General features: G+C 38.4%; 1 protein-coding gene across 2 annotated transcripts in view; it reads right to left on the bottom strand.

The window, feature by feature from the left end:
• The window catches only part of PHEX (phosphate regulating endopeptidase X-linked), a 103,749-nt gene that overhangs the window by 82,580 nt on the left and 1,975 nt on the right, over positions 1-19,194 (bottom strand). For both annotated transcript variants that reach the window (XM_050332535.1, XM_050332536.1), the window contains exons 2-4: positions 16,500-16,568; positions 15,185-15,346; positions 146-232 (exon numbers count right to left, since the gene is read on the bottom strand). In XM_050332535.1, the coding sequence (XP_050188492.1) occupies positions 146-232; positions 15,185-15,346; positions 16,500-16,568 (318 nt within the window). The remainder of the gene's footprint in view (positions 1-145; positions 233-15,184; positions 15,347-16,499; positions 16,569-19,194) is intronic.

Raw genomic sequence — 19,194 nt, 5'->3', positions numbered from 1 at the left:
CCATGCATCTGCACAGAGCTCAGCAGAGATATAAAACTCCTGCCCTTATAAACACCTGGAACTCATATATCTTAGAATCATTGAATACGCTGAGCTGGAAGGGACACATCAGGATCATATGCCCCTCTCAAATGAAGCCACTTACTCTCATTCATGCAGGATGCATAAAGGATCTTGGCCTTCTGCACAGCTTCGCTGTCTCTTCTTTTGCTGATGGGTTTCTCAAGCAATGCTGAAAACAAAAAAATTGTTTTTCAATACATTGGAAAATGTAGAAACTGTTTGCTTGCTTCAGCATTTGCTTTAATCATGGCATTTGTTTAATTAAGGATGAGGTTCCACATTTATTTTTTTAACCAGTAGCACAGACATAATCACAACTTATTCAAACCCCAACAGAGAAGAATTTTTAAATTTATTTATTTCTAAGAGGACTGATTTAAAGCCAGATACTGGGTGCTTATTACCTGTCCTCAAAACCAGCTACTCTCAGCAAACTGAGGGGACAGGGAATCACAAAGTGAGGGTGAGAACAATCACACAAGTCAGGGAGTCAGGAATTCTTTTAAGTGCCTCAGCTGCTCGTGCTGGTATATTATGAAATCAGGGTCTAACAGAGAGGGTTAAAGAATCCCAGAAGTAAGACCCCCGATGCTCACTTTTGCCAGCTCTGCTGCTGCTGAAAGAAAGTAGCAGAGAACTGCCCCATTGTCTGTCGAACACACACAACCTCAGTCTTGGTAATGACACAGAAGACCAAGTGTCCAGCTACTGTTTGCAAAGCTCCACCATACACACTCATATCACACTATAGGTGTAAAAGTCCTTGATGTTCAAAAGCCAAACCAGTTGTTTTTAAGCTGTCACCTCTCTACATTCTCTACATTCTTTGCATTCCTCACATTATGTAATGAAAGGGAAAGAGCATGAAAAGTCCATCTAAATCTCAGCAGTCCCCTCTCAGCTGCCTCAAACTGCTTCATCCAAGTTGTAAATCAGCCATGACACAGCTGCAGATACACATACTATGGCTAAATGCAGAGGCATTAAAAAGGAAAAAAAGAATCAAGCCAAAACAAACAACGCCCAACGCATTTTCTTGGACCCTTAACAGATTTAATGAGATAATTCCCTTTTAATTACGGATATGATTTTCCCTAAAAACACTTTGTTTTCAAATCCTCAAATTGTTAACATTTTTCAGCTTGTTAAATACAATATAATGCCAATCACTGACACACATCTTCAGTGTGCACAATTCTTGGTAGAATAATCAGACCTGTTCATGTTTTAAAAATGGCACTATTGCAGAGAGTGAGGTGGGATAGATACTGCCAATTGCTCAGAATTCTTTTATGAAGACAATTCTTGGTTTCAATAACAAAAAATCCAGTTATCAAACATGAAAGACTTAATAAGATGGTTGAATCCTGTGGACAGTGAAATAGGGGATGTGATCCATGAGCATTCTTCAGGCTATAAAGGTTTCTCAGCTTTAACCTCAAGTTTTCAGAAAGTTTTAGAAGCTCAAACCTGGAGCACTGCTCACATCCACATGATTTCTGCATTAGCTAGTATAAAATCCAAATACAAGGTTTAGAAATTTGCTTCTTATTTAGCTCACAAATACATATGATTTTACACGTCCTTGAGTATTTAAACTCTTAAACATGAATAGCAAAAAAAGGCAAGAAGCAAAGCATACTGATCAAAAATATGTGTAATCAATTAGTCTGTCTCCAGGTTGCTTATCCATGGAAAGAAAGTCGCTACTGTGATTGAAATCAATGTAGACACATCAGGCTATCTTTAAATTAGCAATATTGGGTACTGTGAGTAGCCTGGCCATAGCTGCAGGCTCTGACAAACCCACTCCTGCATTGAGCAAATCTAATCGTGTGGGTCGATGCACTCTGTGTTTCTACAGGGCAGCATTTTGGAGGCTGCAGCTCAGAGTCTCTGCTCTCTGAGGACCTCCACAGGTTGATCAAATCTGCCTCAGGGCCCTTCCTCCGACTCCCCAGCATGGAGAGGCACTCCCTAAACACTGTTCCATCTCTTGGCACATGACATGGATTTCTGGCTACACTAAGGGAAATGCCAGTCAGGGACACAGAGACAGCAAATTCAGCCCCTCTGAAAAAAATCAGCTGAACTGTAGCAGTCTGGGAGGATTGCCCTTCCACCTTGAAAGACTGTAATAGCTTCAGATATTTTCTGTTTAGACACCAAAATGTAATCAAACCCCATAAGGTCTTTCAAGGATAGGAAGAGAAACACCACCATAGACCAAATGTTCAGCAGCATAAGATACACACAGACCCGCTGTTTAGTTCCCTACTTTACCTTTCCACACTGCTACTCTCACCCCTCACTAAGGAATCGTGTGTATTCATATGAATCCACTGAGAAGTCCAGTCTAGGAGGCTTTTCTTAAAGCACAGTTTTCTTAAACTTTGACCTAGTTAGGGAGATCGGAGCTACCAACATTTTGACTAAAGCACCTCACTTAGCACTGAAAAGGACATGCAGTTTGTTCTTCTTGCAGATTTCTTTCTTTTCATTTTTTTTTAAAACTCAGTTTTCTTGTTTCAAATTAAAAGTTCTAATTCCCTAAAGCAACCTTCCATTTTAGGACACCAAGCATTTATCTGTAAATAAGAATTTTTAGGAATAAATGGTTTTGATCAGACTAGGAAATATACATCACTCCAACAATCAAAAAACACCCTTAAAATAACAGCCCATCTGTCAGATCCCAATTAAATGTTACAGTGCTAGACAATCTGGCTGCAGAGGTTATAAAACCCCCACAATCCAAGCTGATTTGCAACCATCTGAAATGGTTGCAGAATTAACATCAACTACAATTTAACAATTTATTGCTGCTACTGAATTGCAACACTAGGCTGCCACACTGCAAAGCAGAATATCATAACCAAAAATCACCAGAACAAGCAAAGTGAACCAGCATAGCTTAGGCCACTGAACAAAGTTTGGATCATGTTTCTTTGGCCAAATATCAAGTACGTGTCTGAGTGTCTTTTCTAAAAAAGGAGTTCTTCTTCACTCATATCTTTCAGTTTCTTCACTTTTAAATTATTTCTGAAGTCATTCTCTTGGGGATAAAAAGAGATCTTGGTCTATGGCACTGATCTCAGCACCTCATTGTCCATGTTTCCATATGCACAGGACAACCAGATGCAAGACTATGTTTCCCTTCACATAAAACTTAGTTATGGCAAGTGTCAAAACCTATTGGCAATTCCATTCCACAGCACTGTAATAACATATCTCATTAAGTAACTACCACTTGAACAGTCAGAAACTGTTTAAAGGTGTTCGTGACATCCTAAACTTTCTGAGGTTGCAAATTGCTTCATCATTCAGTTTCTTCTACAAGGGGCTGAGGGTCAGGAGGTTTCCATTGCAAAGTTCTGGTACTTCTGGCACCCCAGGTCAGGCAGGTTTGAATCATTGTGCTCCCTGGCTCTTGTACAAAACACAAAGACTCAGCACCACCAGCAAAAAAACCCACTCCATAGCTGGGAGCAATCCTCACTTATCTGAGCTGGAGATGCTCAGATACATAGTCAAGGAAAAAAGCCACAGCTGGGGGTGGGGAGCTGAGATGGGAAGGAAGAGAGTTTATATTGAGTTGCCTTCACATAGTTCTTTTCCAGGGCAAAAGGGCTAAAAAAGGCCAACTTCCTGTGGTTCACTACCCTCCAGTAAACAGCAATCATCTGCTGTTAAAAGTGAGAGCAAGGCACATTGCAAAGTAAGCTTTGCGTGAGTGTTTATTTAACTGCATGCTATTCTGAAGCTGCTAAGGATAGTCTTGTGCTCAAGTGTTACCTTTAATCTTACTTTCCATTTCCAGCCCTTGTTGATTTTCCAGCCCACTGTCTTGCACAGCTTCACTTTTCAACCACCGTATTTATTTGTGGCACCAAGAAATCCTGTGCCTTTCCCTCTTCTGACATGGAGTGCACGAAAAAGGGATTGTAAAGCCAGATTTGCAGAGAAAAGAAACATGCATGCCATTTATTCCAATTAGAAATATTGATTCAATTTATCAGTGTCCTGATCAGCAGATTGTATATATTCTTTGTGCTATCAGACAGTTTTCTACATATATAATTGAGCTGCAATCCTGAGAAACACCATGTGATTCGTGAAGCTTACTTCCTATCCTAGAGAGAAAATACAAGTTTTCTCTGCACTTTCCAATCCGAGATATGGAGAATACATCATGCTAGTAAAGATAGTAGCATTTTTCTCCACTAATTTCTGTCCTTATCCTTTTACAAACATTTGCTCTATGTGGAAAATGCAAACTGAAGTGTTTGCACAGTGGTATCTGACAACAATCTGAAATATATTATAATGCTTTGTATCTTGAAGAAAAACAACTGCATGTGCAAACATCCCACTGGGAATATGCTCGGACTTTAAACAAAACAAAAATTATACAAGAACCCCAGGGGACATCCCATTTCCTGGAAAGTTGTAACCCTGGAAGAGTGAAAAGCTAGAAGCAGACAAATAATTCAGCATGAACTCCCAGGGCAATTCTAGAACAAACAGCAGTCTTGGACTGCAAAACCAGAGAAGGACCAAAGTGGGGAGATGGTCTTATTGTTGTACACAGGCTGGTGAGACAGACTGGAACACTCCCTGCCCTTCAGCTGCCTGTATTGTAAAAACAATGTTGGACAAATGGACAAAGGGCAGAAAAATATCAAAACAATTGGGGTTTTATTTTGGCTTGAGAAATAGAAGGGAGGGAAACATGAGAAAACATGATTTTTCTCACAAGAGATGTGATGGAATCAGTTTGAAAGCACCATTAGGAAATGCTTGGTGCCAGAGAGGTCTTTAATCTATTGAAAAAAGTCAGAGAGAAAGCCAGCCATTGGAAGATGGAGACAAATTCAGCAGTAACAGTGCTTAACCTCTGGAACCAGCAAGCAGAGGAGATAGTGGTTTCTCTGACCCCTAACATTTTCAAGACTTGAAGCTTTTTTGGAAGATAAACTTTATTCCAAAGTGAATTATGTTGCATCCCAGTACAAGCTATTGAGCTGCATTACATGGTTAATGTAATTGTCTATGACAAAAGAAAGGTCATAGGAAATAATCTAATAGTTACTCTTGGAATTGCTCTCTATACATTTAGGATACAGATCTCAAAGCACTCTTAGACATGAGGAACTAAGGAGACAGAGTTATTATCCATTGCTGCAGATAAAGCAAGCCACAGATTCCTCCTTATCTAATTCATGCCAGACTTCTACTGAGAGCAATGGTGCTCCTTTATGATTATAAAGCTTGCTGAACTTGGTCCAGACACTCAGAGAGCTTGATCCTTTGGAGATGGTGAACGCCCTTCAGTCCCTTTAATGTCAGTGACAGTGGGAGTTGCTCAGTATTGCCCAGATGATGCTCAGTACTAAAACTGAAAACAACTTGTAACACATTCTTTTCGGGATCAGACTCAGAAAGCAGCCCAAGGACCTACTCATTCAGTGGGCCACAGTCAGAAGATGCTTTCATGAGCTATGTCCACATGAGCTAAGACCCTATCAAAGCCTCACACAACAGCATACTGCTACTTTGGTAGCAGTAACTAGCAGCCAGATATTTGTTCCATGTTGGATATTTATGTGCTTCAGTTTCTTAGACCAAAATGCAGGAACTCTGCTTATGGAAAGGGAATTTATTTGCAAATACGTGATGACAATGAACTTCTCTTTCAATTCTTGAGAAATAAAGACCCTGTTCTTCACACTCCCCTCTATGCTGCTCTACAGCTATAGGGATTGGGTTTCTAAACTGATGAGAAGAATAATTACAAGAGCTGTTCACCCATCTCCAGTTATCACTGAGAAGCTTTGTTTGCTTCTTAGGTTAGCACTATTGCATGCTACCTCTGTGAAGAAACAAAACCCAAGTTATCATTTGGAAATTTGCAGAACTGATGATGCTGATGCCAGCAACAGGTTGTTTTAAGGATGTTCTGTGAGGAATTACCACCTACGAGCAGAGAAAAACCTACTCAAATCTTGGTTTGAGTTTGGCAATCAAATCAAATGCACACCAGAATGTGTGCAGAATGTAATCCCTGAGGTCCCTGAACTATAAGATAATTATGATTAATTTAGTCCTCATTAAGAATGCCTAACCTTTAACTCCCATATTTTTTTCACACTTAAGAGCTATGGCAAAAGAGTTCCTGGGAAGCAACTGCAATGCCTCAAACCCAAGTAGCCAACTGCACTGTGCCACAAGGGTTATCTGAGGATTCCAACAGCGTCATGGAGGTATCACCCTTTCTTCAAACTCTCAGCACACTAGATTTAAGAAGTCAAGTTCAGTACAGTTCACAGAGCAAATGCTTGGCCAGGATGCCAAAAGGCACACGAAAAAACTTCATAACCATGCTGCTGTTATGAAAATCACAGCTAGATAAATTTATAGTCTTAATAAAGTAACACGAGCTTAAATGTTCCAAGAGTGATCATTTCAGAATGGTTTGGGGTCAGCTGATGTTCATTTAGAGTATCTGGTTTCCAATTCCTTTTTTCAGAGCCCAAAATGAAGTGAAGGAGAGCTGGCAGTGGTAAGTTTCATAGTGTCTACGAGGGACACAATGTTCAACCCCAAAATAAGAGCACTGGCCACAGCATCCAAAATTATACACAAGACTGTTGAGATCACTTGACCACTGGTAACATTCCTGTCTTGCTCCATGAAAATATGAATTTTAAAGACTGCAACAGTTCAGGTCACAAAATAGTCAAAGAAGAGAATATGATACATATATTTTTATTCTCATCAGTTTGAAAACCTGATCCCTATTGCTGGAGAGGATTATACAGGGGAGAGGGAAGAAAATATATATAATGTATTTTATATATATATATACATATATATATACGTACACATATATATACTCTAAAAGGAAGTGGCAGACTTAACTGACATTTCCAAGCTGTACATATTTCTTGTGAACGAGACAAGTATTGTCAAGCCAAGATTATTCTCAGAGTTAAATCTGTTCTTGCAGAGCACTCTCCTGAGAAAGATATGCACATCTCCTGCTGTAAGATGCAACATTTAATGTTTCTCTACAACTTTATCCCTTCTTGCAGGTTTATTAGCACAGGTCAAACTCCCACACAAATGCACCTGTCCAGCTTCCATTTCAGAGCTGCTTTGCATCTGGAAGCCTTGGAAGAAGAGCAAAGCAAGGTCTCGTCTGCTGGAAAATACCACAGAAACAACCTCAGTGGACGTGCAGAAGCCTACTCACAGCTCTCTCCTGACACCAGTGTAACCCAGCTTCAAATACATAGTTTCAAAGCATCAAGAAATTTCTTTATGCCTTTAAAACACAAGTTCTTCTGATAATTTCTCCTGATATGCAACTTTAGTGTACAAAACAACTCATTTCCTCTACTAACAGTTGACAGCAATATTTGGTTTTCGAGGCTTCCCTAAAATAAGAGCCAACTTAAATTTATTTACTTTTGTAAACTACAAGTTCTACTAATTGCCCTTCAGTGCTTTTTGTTTGTTATCTCAGGTGTCTTATGCAAAGTCTGACATGAGCAGTCTGGAGTCCTCTTCCCCACCTGCCTCTTTACAAGAAGTGAGCTGCAAATGACTGGTTTACAAATAAAAGCTTGTTTTCAGAATTCCAAAATATGAAAATACACTTTTTAACAAGCAATGAAAAACAAAAAAAACACAAGCAATGAAAAATTTTCTCATGTCTGTAGTTAAATAATTGTTAAAAGTACTGACACCTTGCTGACATAAAGGCTCTTCTTCCCTTTTTTTTCTTGCTGGCTGTAAACAATCCTCAGTTTCAGAGGACAGGAAGGGAAGCAGTCCAAGCCTACTTAGGCACTGGAATGGGCTGTCCAGGGAGGTGGTGGATTCTCTGTTTCTGGAGGTATTTAAGAAGAGACTGGATGTGGCACTGAGTGCCATAGTCTAGTAACTAGTGGTGGTAGTGGATCAAGGGTTGGACTTGATGATCTCAGAGGTCCTTTCCAACCCATCTGATTCTATGATTCTAATGCAGTACAAAAATTATTTCACTGCATGTTATAAATAACCTTTTTGAGTTTCTGATGCATTATAGTCCACATTTCTCTACTGTTTGCTAAATATATATATATATATATATATATGGAAAACCAAACTAGAATTAAAGACTAGCAAAAATCTTTCTCCATATGCTTAAAACTATCTTGCCTAATTAAAGTTTTTCCCTTTGAGTCTAAAGTAAAATAAAATAGCAAGTCAATACACCTTTCTGGTGTTTATAATGCATCTTTTACATTTTACCAAAGCATATATTATTTCCACTTCCATGTCTTTTCCATTCTCTTCTTAACCAGCCTTCTACTACTTTCTTACCTTTTTTCTCTCAGTTCCCCATTGCAAATACTCAGTCACCAGAATCATCTTTCTGGAGTACGTAAGGATTTGAAATAATCACTCAAAGCAACTTTTGTAATGGCAAACTCCTTGTTCGCACAGGAATATGAAATAATGCAGAGAAATACACACCACCTAGTTTGTCCTACCACCTGCTGTATTATATGTTCCCACCTCTTGGGAAGGCAGAAGCATCCAGGATGTCAATGAATGGGGCTAATAGTCCCTTTTGGAAGGCCTTGCGTGGGCTTACACGGCCTCAGATATGCCTCAAATATAATAGTTTCCATATTTTTCCTACCATTAACTTTTTTTCTTTAATAAAAAACACCAGTGCATTCTGCAGCTCCATGAGCTCATTCCTCAGAATGGTCTTTGTGGAGCTGATGCCTCAGTCTAGGCCTGCTTGTTTCAATAAACCTCTCTCCCCCCCCCACTTTATGATCTGGGGCGAGAAGGTCATTTGGTTGGTTTGGTTTTGGGGGTTTTTATGTTTGGTTGGTTGGCTTTGTTTTTTGGTTTTTTAAGGCCTTTAATAGTCATCAACACATTTCCCTTATCAATTCAGGGAAATATGTATTGTATTTGATACAATTAATGTCCATCAGCCTATTTCTTGACGTCATCTCACCATGGATAGAGTAGTGACTCCTGAAAACAGCCAGCCCATCATTATTAACTCTCCTGACATTCAGATGGAACATTTAATCATTATGAATTAATTTTGCATTAATGAGGACATAATTAATATGCATTTCCACATGAATTCATTAAGATCTAGTAATTAATCAATTCATATAGGTTCTAATTTCCAAGGAACATAAATCAAGTAAATCAAACAAATATTCCCAAATACCAATTTCATTAAAAGATGCTGTATTTACACAAATAAACCCAATTAATATATTGACATTCTAGGGTTCCCCCTCACCCCTTTGAAAAGAAACTCCCCTGTTCTCTTCTTGAATATCCATTTTAGCAATATGGAAGTTCTCATGGAAATGGCACTGACACAGCTGTGCTTACATAAATGCTTCCTAATGCTGTTCAGTGCCCTAATATACAGCCCATTTCCTAAACGGAAATGCTGTTTGTTTACAGTTTGAGCATTTCGTAAATTCTCTGAGTTTTGTATATCAAAAGATAAGCCCATCATGTGAGTTCCTCCAAAAGTCAACATAGCTGCACACAAACTGTAACTAGACCAAAAATTATCTTATGGGGATGTGAGAGTGTCTGTTCACAAATCTGATTTCAATAATAAATTTTACTCTTTTGAGTAGTATTGACCTTTCCCCTGCAGTGCCCCTCTAGCCTCCCAGTGTTATGCTGTAGGGGATAACACATGTCATTATAACGTTAGGCAGGAAGAGTTTAAACCACATTTGAACAGGAGGATTGCAAGTTTCCCAATTGTTACAATATAGGTGGAGCTCCATACTAAATGGCAGCATTACATTTACTTCATTATAGTAATACTTTCAACATGTACTTGCTTTTTGTCAGAAATGTCCTTTTTTTTTTTTTTGTCAGAGAAAGGGAATCAGATACAGACTGCTGTATCTTCCAAAGTATGAATCCGTGTTCTGTAAAATTACTAGTCCAAATACAGTCATCAAACAATTTTGAAATTCAGTATCTACAGATATGAACATATCATCCAAAACAGAGGCTCATATGTAAATAGAAGGGAATATTGTGCCACAGGTGGAACAGCAATGAGCAGTGTGCTCCACTCTGGTTGTAGCCCAGGGCTCAGAGGAGGATGCCATTCTAGTCTCCCAGTCAGGGAGATGCTGTGGGAATCCTGCGGCTCAGTTACTGTGCTGCCTTAAAACCTCATTTAAGAACGAAAATTATCTCCTTTCTGTATTTATGGTTTCCCAAAATCACCCATTACAAGTACAACTTTCATTTTCAGCAGCCACAAAGCCTGGAAAAGTCCTGGCTTCTCCACCTTTGACTTAGGTACTTTATTTTACCAAACAGCTATTAACTCCTTGCCCAGAGAGATTTACCTGACTTGTGCCACTTATGTTTTTTCTCACATTCAGATGAATAGGCCATTGTAGGAAAGCTCTGAACCACTGAAAAAAAAATGTCTGTACAATTGAAAAGAGATCCATTTATAGCAGAAAAATCCAAACAAAACAGCATTAAATACTGTTGCTGTTTGCTGCTATCTTGTTATCCAGGAGCAGGTATCCAATAAGATACTGGAGACAAAAACATAAATATGCTCTGAAGCTTTTATTTTAATTACTGTTGGTATTCTCTCTCTTACTTGGGACAGCTCTCAACTAACTACCTTTGAAGTAAACAAATCACAAAAGATGGATCAGCTAATACAGAAACCCGAGGATGAGTGTCTGCAGCTACATTACAGATTTCATGGGACACATCCAAGCTATCCCAGTGGGCCCAGCTTAGCACCAGCTGGATTGTGGGAGAAGAGAAAACAGCCCTAAAAGAGCCCTGTGGCACAGGGTCCTCTGTGTAGGACAGCAACCACTCAACAGCAACTGCTCAACACCAACTTCTGGGATTAGTCTGAAAGGACCACCCTATAGATAAACATTATAAATTTCCAAACTGAGATATTCTTACCTTACTGGTTTTACTTATAAAGAATTCATTTCCCAAAGAAAACCATTGCAGATTATATTGGGAAAAGTTGCCTACACTGCCAAGTTATTTTGTTTGCTGTCTGTCTCATGCTCTTAAAAAACCCACACACCATATCCTGCTAAAAGGCCTCCATTTCTTTCTCTTTGCCATGATAGAAATTCCTCGTTTTAAGCAGACTGACATTCAGAAAACAAACATGCTACAAAGCTTAGCACAGCAAATCAGTCTGAAGTAGGTGTCTCACTGGGCCAGGAGCAGTACGGAGACTTAGTTTGTAAACTGGTTTCCACAGACATAAATTAAATTTAAAAGGCCTGGAAGACATGTTAACAAATGATTCACATAATTAAAATCAGCTCCTTTGCAGTGTTGAGATTTAGGAATGTTTATGTTGCTATGTATTGTTGTTGTTGTTGTTCTTTTTTTAATTTATTGCTTCCTGCATGGTCACTCGGAGAAAAAAAAATAATAACCCAGCTGTACATTATTGTTCTGCAGACTTCAGAGAAAGGAAAAGAAACTGCTTGGTTCATAACAAACATTCATCACAGGTAATAGGTACTTATTTACTTGCCTCAGACTTCCAGCTCTGAATTATCCACAGAAAGCCATTTCCATATCAACAGTAAGACAATAGCACTCCCAAAAATCTTAATTGAGGTCAGCAAATCAAAACAGAAAAATTTATCAAGAACACAAACAGCTTTGCAGAAAGTATCAGGGTAAGTGAAGAAACATTTATTAACTCACAGAGGCACTGCAATCTTGACCTGACTGAAACTTTTGCAGTTTGAGATCACTCTCATTCATAAAACACATGCCACAGGCAAACCACTTTTTTTCCATTTTGAAGGACTCCAAGAGTACCTCAGTCCTCTCCAGGACAGTTCTATAAGGAATCAAAAAATTTAACCTAAATATTACATATCCATTACCTGCATTTGGGTCATAACCAAATCATAAGTCTCTGCTTTTGCCATATTTCTGTCTATCTAAAATTATCTCTACCTTCCTCCACAAAACATGAAATCCTGCTGTAGGTCACGTCCAAGGAAAGATCTAACATTACTTTTGCCAGGATAGGACTTTAATAATTTTGTATAGCCAGGAGATCAAAGTGAGTTACACATGTGGTTTGTGGATTCCTCTGAGAGTAGAAAAAGAAATGCAAGTGACCCTCATACAAAGCACGGAAAAGAAATTAAAGGGGAAATGATGATATGGTTTTAGTTTGAATCCATCCTAATACAGCTAGAGAAAGTCACAGGAGTACTATATATATATATATATATATATTTCACAGATCTAGAAAAACCCTGAAATAAATGTTTCTTATCCTACACCTTCAATCAAACAAAGATATGCAGAACTACCATCAAGTAGTTCTTAGCTATTTTCCATTGATACATTGCCATTCCACTCTTTGGCATTCCCTATTAGAGCAACACAGACCTTCACCAATACAGTAAATGTTCTACACTTTTTTGAAGCTGACACCTGCAAAGTCAAATGCTCTTCTGTGTCTATAACCTAAAAAAAAAAAAAAACAAAAACAAACAAACAACAAAAAAACCAAAAAACACAGAAAACAAACAAAACCAAAGCCTCAAAAGAAATAGAAAAAAAATTTCTTTGTTCTCAAACCCAGTAATACCTAATGCAAGGTTTAGGATATTATACAGTTACACCTACCTTTTTTTGGTAAGAAAAAATTAATTCTTACACATGATACCCACTATCAACTGGAATATCTTCTTCTGTAGCAAAAACATATTAAGCTTCAGGAATATTTAAGATATGCTTGTGCAACCAAGGCCACAGGTCTTTGCCCAAACTCCCTTTCTCAGGAACAGGAACAGGCTTAGGAACATTCAGGGACCAGAAAACAGATTAGATGTTCAAATAATTTATTATAAGTAACATCATTTTTTAATATATAGCCTGAATAAATGCTTCCATCTATATCACACCATCAAAGAATATCAAATATGAAAAATGTGGCTTTCTGGGCGAGCCATGTTATCACTTCAAGATTAATTGTTTTCTTTAATATGATAAATATTTCAGAACATAGAACTTGCGTAATAATCAGCTCTTTAAAGACTGGGGCTTTTTTAATCTACTGAGTGCAAATAGGGACATTTACGATGAAGTAAAAAGTTCCACTAAGAGTTCTTGAAGAAAGAAAGATTAAATTGGTTTCCAAGGTCTGGTCAGTCATATAACTGTTTCTCTATGCAAGAGTTATTTCTCTTGCTAAAACTTCTTCTAGCAAGTTGGTGGTCATACACAAATTAATAAGTCAGTGTTGAGCTAATTTATTGAAATAACTCAAGTGAAAACACAAATATACATAGCGGCTGAAACTATGTCCTGTTATTTCAGCTGCCAACACTGATATCCAACCCTTTTTTTCCCGTTTCCTTTTTTAATTACAAGGAATATACTTTGAAAAGTTTATTAAGTTAAGGAGGAGATGGTAAATGTTGTATTAAAAAAACCTGCTGTACACCAACCAACATTTCAATATCTTTGTCTCTGTTTCATGCTAAAGAGCAGTTTAGGTCTCCTATTAAAATAGTCATACACTCTCTTTTTGATATGAAGTTTCCATTAAGCAAATACTCAGCACTTGGTGTTTGTTTCTTTGTCTTGTGTTTTTCTACCTACGGATTAACAATTTTTAAAGGGACTTCAGAAAGAAAACCAAATAAAAATGTGGCTTAGCATGATGTCCCTGATTAGGCTCTGTAAAAGAGGAAATTAAGGATGACAGTCACAGTTTGCTACTCTATATTCAATTAGGACTGGCTTTTTGTGGCTGTGGTTCATGCAGGATGTGCAGTTATCTAATACAGCCCAATTCTGGCAGCAGAACAATTAGAATGCAAAGCATAACTTAAAACAGGCTCTGGCAATATTTCTTTCCCTTTGGTTGTGACATCTTCAGCAGACTTTAAACAGAAATCTTGAGATCATATCCTACTCTGACAATCCAAACGCCTATTCGGAAACCAAATGCAGCTTTTAAAATATTTAATGATGTGAAAATTGAATATGATATGACTGAAGAAAGCAAGCGGAGAAGGGCTTTGATGCCTACACACACAAGTACAAAATCCAAAGAAAAAGAAATACTGTATTTAAGCATAACATCCTAAAACTGACCTCTGTTCTGTAGTGAGCTCAGGGCAGGCTCTGATGTCAACTAAAGGAGGTCAAAAATGTGCTCTAGGTGTGCAATGCTTAAGCACACCAACAACAATATTAACTCTTGCACATCTCTCTTCCTTTGTATGATTCACTTTTACCAAGACTATAAGAATCTGGCTGGCTTTTCCTACCTAAGAATAACCACCATCCTTTCTTCCCAGTTGGTCTGCAGGGCTTCCTGATGAGGTGGCTGCAGTGTAGAGTATAGCACAAACTCAAGTCACACGAAGATTAAAATACCTCTCTTCCTACACATTTCCACCCTGGGGCTATTTTTTCCTCCAGAAACACATTCTCAAGCAGCCTTCTGTTTCTCTGATGATAGCTCAGGTACTCCAATGGCAGACTGAATGGCAACATGAGGGAAACCCAATACCCAACTAACCTCCACCTCCAGAAGTCTCTGCCAAGACCTAGGTAAGTTTACTGGAAAATATCACTCTGGTTGTGCCTTATTATATTGTTTCCTACTGTTAGCCACTGTTAGACTGCTGTACCAGGTTGGCAACTGTCTGATTCTGGGACATTCTTAAAGGTGTGTGTTGTGCTTCTGCACTCTGCTCTAACCAGCTACTGCAAGAGGGAAAGACTTAAACCCCTTCATCTTTCCTTTTGGTATAATGAGTATCATTTCACCCCTCAATTCTTAACTGGTAAAGTTTCCAGCAGTTCTATTCTTCCTCCCAACTTCTGTTTCTGTTATAATTCACTGTCTCAATGTGATTTTCAATAAAAACAACAAAAATATACTTAAAAGAGAACATCAAGTTGGGCTATTGGATGTGATCCAATGATCAGAAGTGTGCAGACTTCTGGTCATTTCAAAACCAGCCAGTTAACAAGCTACAGTGACAAGACAATCAGATACTTTCAGAAATGACATATTCACCCTTTAGTTTGAGGTCCACATTGTGTCGCAGCCAAGGATAAACACCATAGTTTGACATATCTTCAGGAATAGGGTTATTATATATCCAGCCATCACATGCAAATCGATAGAAGTTCTCACACGGATCTACGGATTGATTTATCTTGCTCAGGATGCCAGCAGCTGTAAAAAAGACACCACTTAGATTCTGTGGAACACTTTTTCCTAAATAGAAAATTACACAAGGCTACAGTCCAGAAATGATGATTAATGAGAAACAGACAACGACAACAACAAAAAAGACAAAATATCTACAATGAATCTTCTTGAGAGCCATACAGCAATGATGACTGAATTTAGCACTACAGGAACATGAACTGCTGGAGCCAGACACCTGAAGACAGGCTCTTTCTCTTGTTGCCATGATAGAATTAGTTACCTGAGGAATTTAGTAGCAACACATATTAAGTAGATTGTGATTAGCATTCCAGAAATTATGCACTGTTTACCCTTAGCTGAATAACTGCACAAGAAAACAAATAAAGTTCTAATCTACCATATATTGGAAAAGATTATTGTAGCATTTTCAGTTCCATTTTGTGACTGCATCCCCCCCAGTTTCTCTTGCAGGTCAAACTGGTAAGAGAGAAATCTGACAAGCCAGAGACTCAGTAGCTTTTGAGTACTTAAACATCAAATCATAGAATAGTTGACTTGGAAGGAACATTTAAAGGTCACCTAGTCCAACCCCCTGCAATGATCAGGGACATCTTCAATTAGATTAGGTTGCTCAGAGCCCCATCCCACCTGTCCTTGAACATTTCCAGGAATGGGGTGGTCTCTGGGCAACCTGTGCTAGTGTTTCACCACCTTCATCATAAAAAATTTCTTCTGGGTAACTAGTATGAATCTACCTTCTTTTAATTTAAAACCATATAAACTGTGTGCCAGATCTGGCCCAAAAGCATCTCTGTGCTTAACAGTTCACTTACTAGTTTTCTGACTTCTGCAAAGGAAGCCAAAAAATACACCTGAAGGTCCAGTTACTCAACATTTTGTTTCCTATTAAAAAAAATGTAAACCCTATGGGAAACTTTGAGTTAACCTCATGAGAATAGCATTAGACCAAATTAAAACATGAATTTTAACTGTACAAAATAAACAGAACAGAAGCAACTCTGACTTTTAAAAAAGTTTGGTGTTGTTGTTCTTTCCCTCTCATTAATTAAGCTTTCTGAGTAAAATGTATAATTGGAAAAAAAAATTAAATGGTATAAATATCTCATTAACATACTATAACCATGATATAAATTGAGAGGATAAAATTGCTGCTTACCAGCTTCAATGCATTCTGCAGTCAAACAGTACTGTTGCTTCGGATGAAACTTTATAAGACCTTGGCTAACTGCAAAATGGAAAACCATAATGAGATCGTTTGCAATGATTTTTGACAATTGCAGCCAAATGTTGTGTACTCAATCATTCAAATGTCAGCGCAACCTCTGGTCCCAGTGCATCTCTGACTACACTGATTTAGAACACTTAAAATGTATATTAAGTAAATACTGCAGCTCATAACAAATAATTTCTCCTTCCTGGGCCTACCTTCTCCTTCACCTCTCTTTGCTCGCAGGCAGCACAGAGCAAGTGTGTATCCCAGTGTAAGTTTGCACAATGCCTGGAGCAGCATCACTTCGGCCCTACTCACTGACAGTGAACACCACACGATACAGACAATCCATCATCGTTGTTATCATCCTCCAGAGATCTTACAAACACAGAATCATAGAATGGCTTGTGTTGGGCATTAAAGATCCTGTAGTTCCAACCCCCTGCCATGCGGCAGAGACACCTTCCACCAGACCAAGTTGCACCTTTTGCAGCTGGCAATGCAACAGAGAGCTCACTGGCCACCCTCTGCAGGGCTTCCCCAGCTCCTCCAAGCTGTGGGGCTCACAGTGCAGCAGCACTGCACTGCCCAGCACAGCCCAGCGCTGAGGGGAGGCATTCAGTGTCTCCTTATTCCAGTCTGGAATAAAGCAGATAGTGATGGGCACAAGGATAGTTGTGGTTTGTTTATAAGGCACAGCCCCGTTTCTGTCTGAACTGTCTCCCAAAAGTACTGTAATTGCATTTGCTTCCAAAAACCTTGCTGAGAAGAACTACGAAATTGTCAGTTGATTTTGCTCATCTTTTAAAAATGTGTATTTCAACTGCCACTGAAAGTTAAGCACAGGAATTGCTAATCTCAGACACTGCTGTCAGGCAGCAAATATGCGGATAATTGATACTTGGGATTAGGAATGGAGAATCTCAAGGGTCAGGTGAAATAGGATTCACTAGATGTGCTCAGTAGACACAAAGAAATGTCTCATTATATCCATTATCTTGATAACAGTCCATGACAAAAAAGCAGAAAACACCAAACAAAAAAAACCAACAATGGAATATATTATGGTGCTGTAACTTTACCAGTGCTGACAGTTATAAAGCAATTTCTGCTGTAGTTATATATTGTTCAAAAGTGACAGGAAAATGTGAAATGGTATTTCAGCCCAGGAAAATTTTATTATAAAAAACCCTAAAGCTAGAATTGAATATAAAGCTGTTTCACCTCTTCCAAACTCACAGTTTTAATGACAGAAATGGTTGGATTTCAATCAAACTGTCTTAGAAGCTGAGAATATAAAACTATTCTGGACAGCTTTACCAAAGCTTGCACTGGCTCAGTGAAACACAATACCTTAACCACCTTTGTAAATTAGCCAAGAAATACACGAGATTTTGAGGCATACAAAGGTTGTAGTTGGAATACTGAAGAACAGTAAAAAATAGAGAAATGGAGATCTCCAGAACATGATTTTGGGACATTACAAATAATGAACCACAAATAATGAATAATGTCCCTATTAGCTAAGAGTTGCATTCCTCCCAATTCACCTTTTTCCTCACTCTGAATTTAGCCTTCCAGAATCTGTCCAGATCTTGACAGTTTGCTACAATTTTTGTCTTAACAAAGCAGAGAAAGGAGGGGAAATCCCAGACCTCATTTCATTCTTAATCTGAAGCAGCCCTTATGGATTTGATACTTATAAACAAAAGCAAAACACCATTTCAGCTGGTTTTGCTCCACTTACAACTTTATCATTAGAACAGATAAAAAAACCCCAAAACATTGGTAGTAATATTTTTCTTTTAATTAACAGTTAATTTTGATCGAAAAAACTTTGCCTGGTTTTGTTCTCTTGTCTTTTTGTTGTTAAGAGAACTAACCATTATATTATTACCAAAATTTTTGGTTATAACCCTCAGTGACCCATCTTCTTCCTTTATAAACCTGTTTTCAGATTCTTAAGCAACTACAACTGTACTTAGTTTCAGAAAAAATATAAAGAAGGAAAAGACATACAAATGTACAGATGCAAATAAAGCGAATAATCCTATAATCTGAGAAGCCCAAAGGGCTACCAAGTCGGGAAGAGAGGCTGTCAAATTGAAATTCAAAGCTGCCTGACTTCTCACCAAAGGGCACCAGAGAGTGATCTTCTTCCCTTTGCTCTGGTCCCAGCTCCCAGGGAGGAGGTGGCTCATCCCTGCCGTAGCCCACACCACTGGCAAGAGCACAGCAGGCAGGACCCTTGGGATGCCAAATGATTCCCTAATAGCTCCCCACTGAAGTCACAGTGAAGTCACAGCCCGTACGAGCAAGGAACAGTAAATAAAAATACAAGATTCTCCCACGTTCTTCTTTGAGGTGTAGGAACTCTGAGAAGAAGAAACAAGAGAAGCAGGAGAACGCTATGTTTCACTCCTCAGGTTGAAAAATTGATTTCTAGTGTACCAGAAACAGCAAGTTTTGAAGATTAAATGAAAACTGAAGAAAAAAGAACATCTTGAGGTGCCTGAAATGACAAGAAATAATTATCTCCCTTTCTAAAGTCTAATAAAACTAAAAAAAGAGTTAAACTCAAACTTGCAAACAAAACACAGTGTCACAATGAAACATGGGAACACCTTTTTTGACCGAATTG

The sequence above is a fragment of the Myiozetetes cayanensis genome, unplaced genomic scaffold (assembly GCF_022539395.1).
Source record: "Myiozetetes cayanensis isolate MyiCay16 unplaced genomic scaffold, myiCay2020 scf5-8, whole genome shotgun sequence".
NCBI classification, from domain to species: domain Eukaryota; kingdom Metazoa; phylum Chordata; class Aves; order Passeriformes; family Tyrannidae; genus Myiozetetes; species Myiozetetes cayanensis.
Note: the sequence above shows the minus strand (reverse complement) of the source record. Positions and strands in the feature narration are given on the sequence as shown.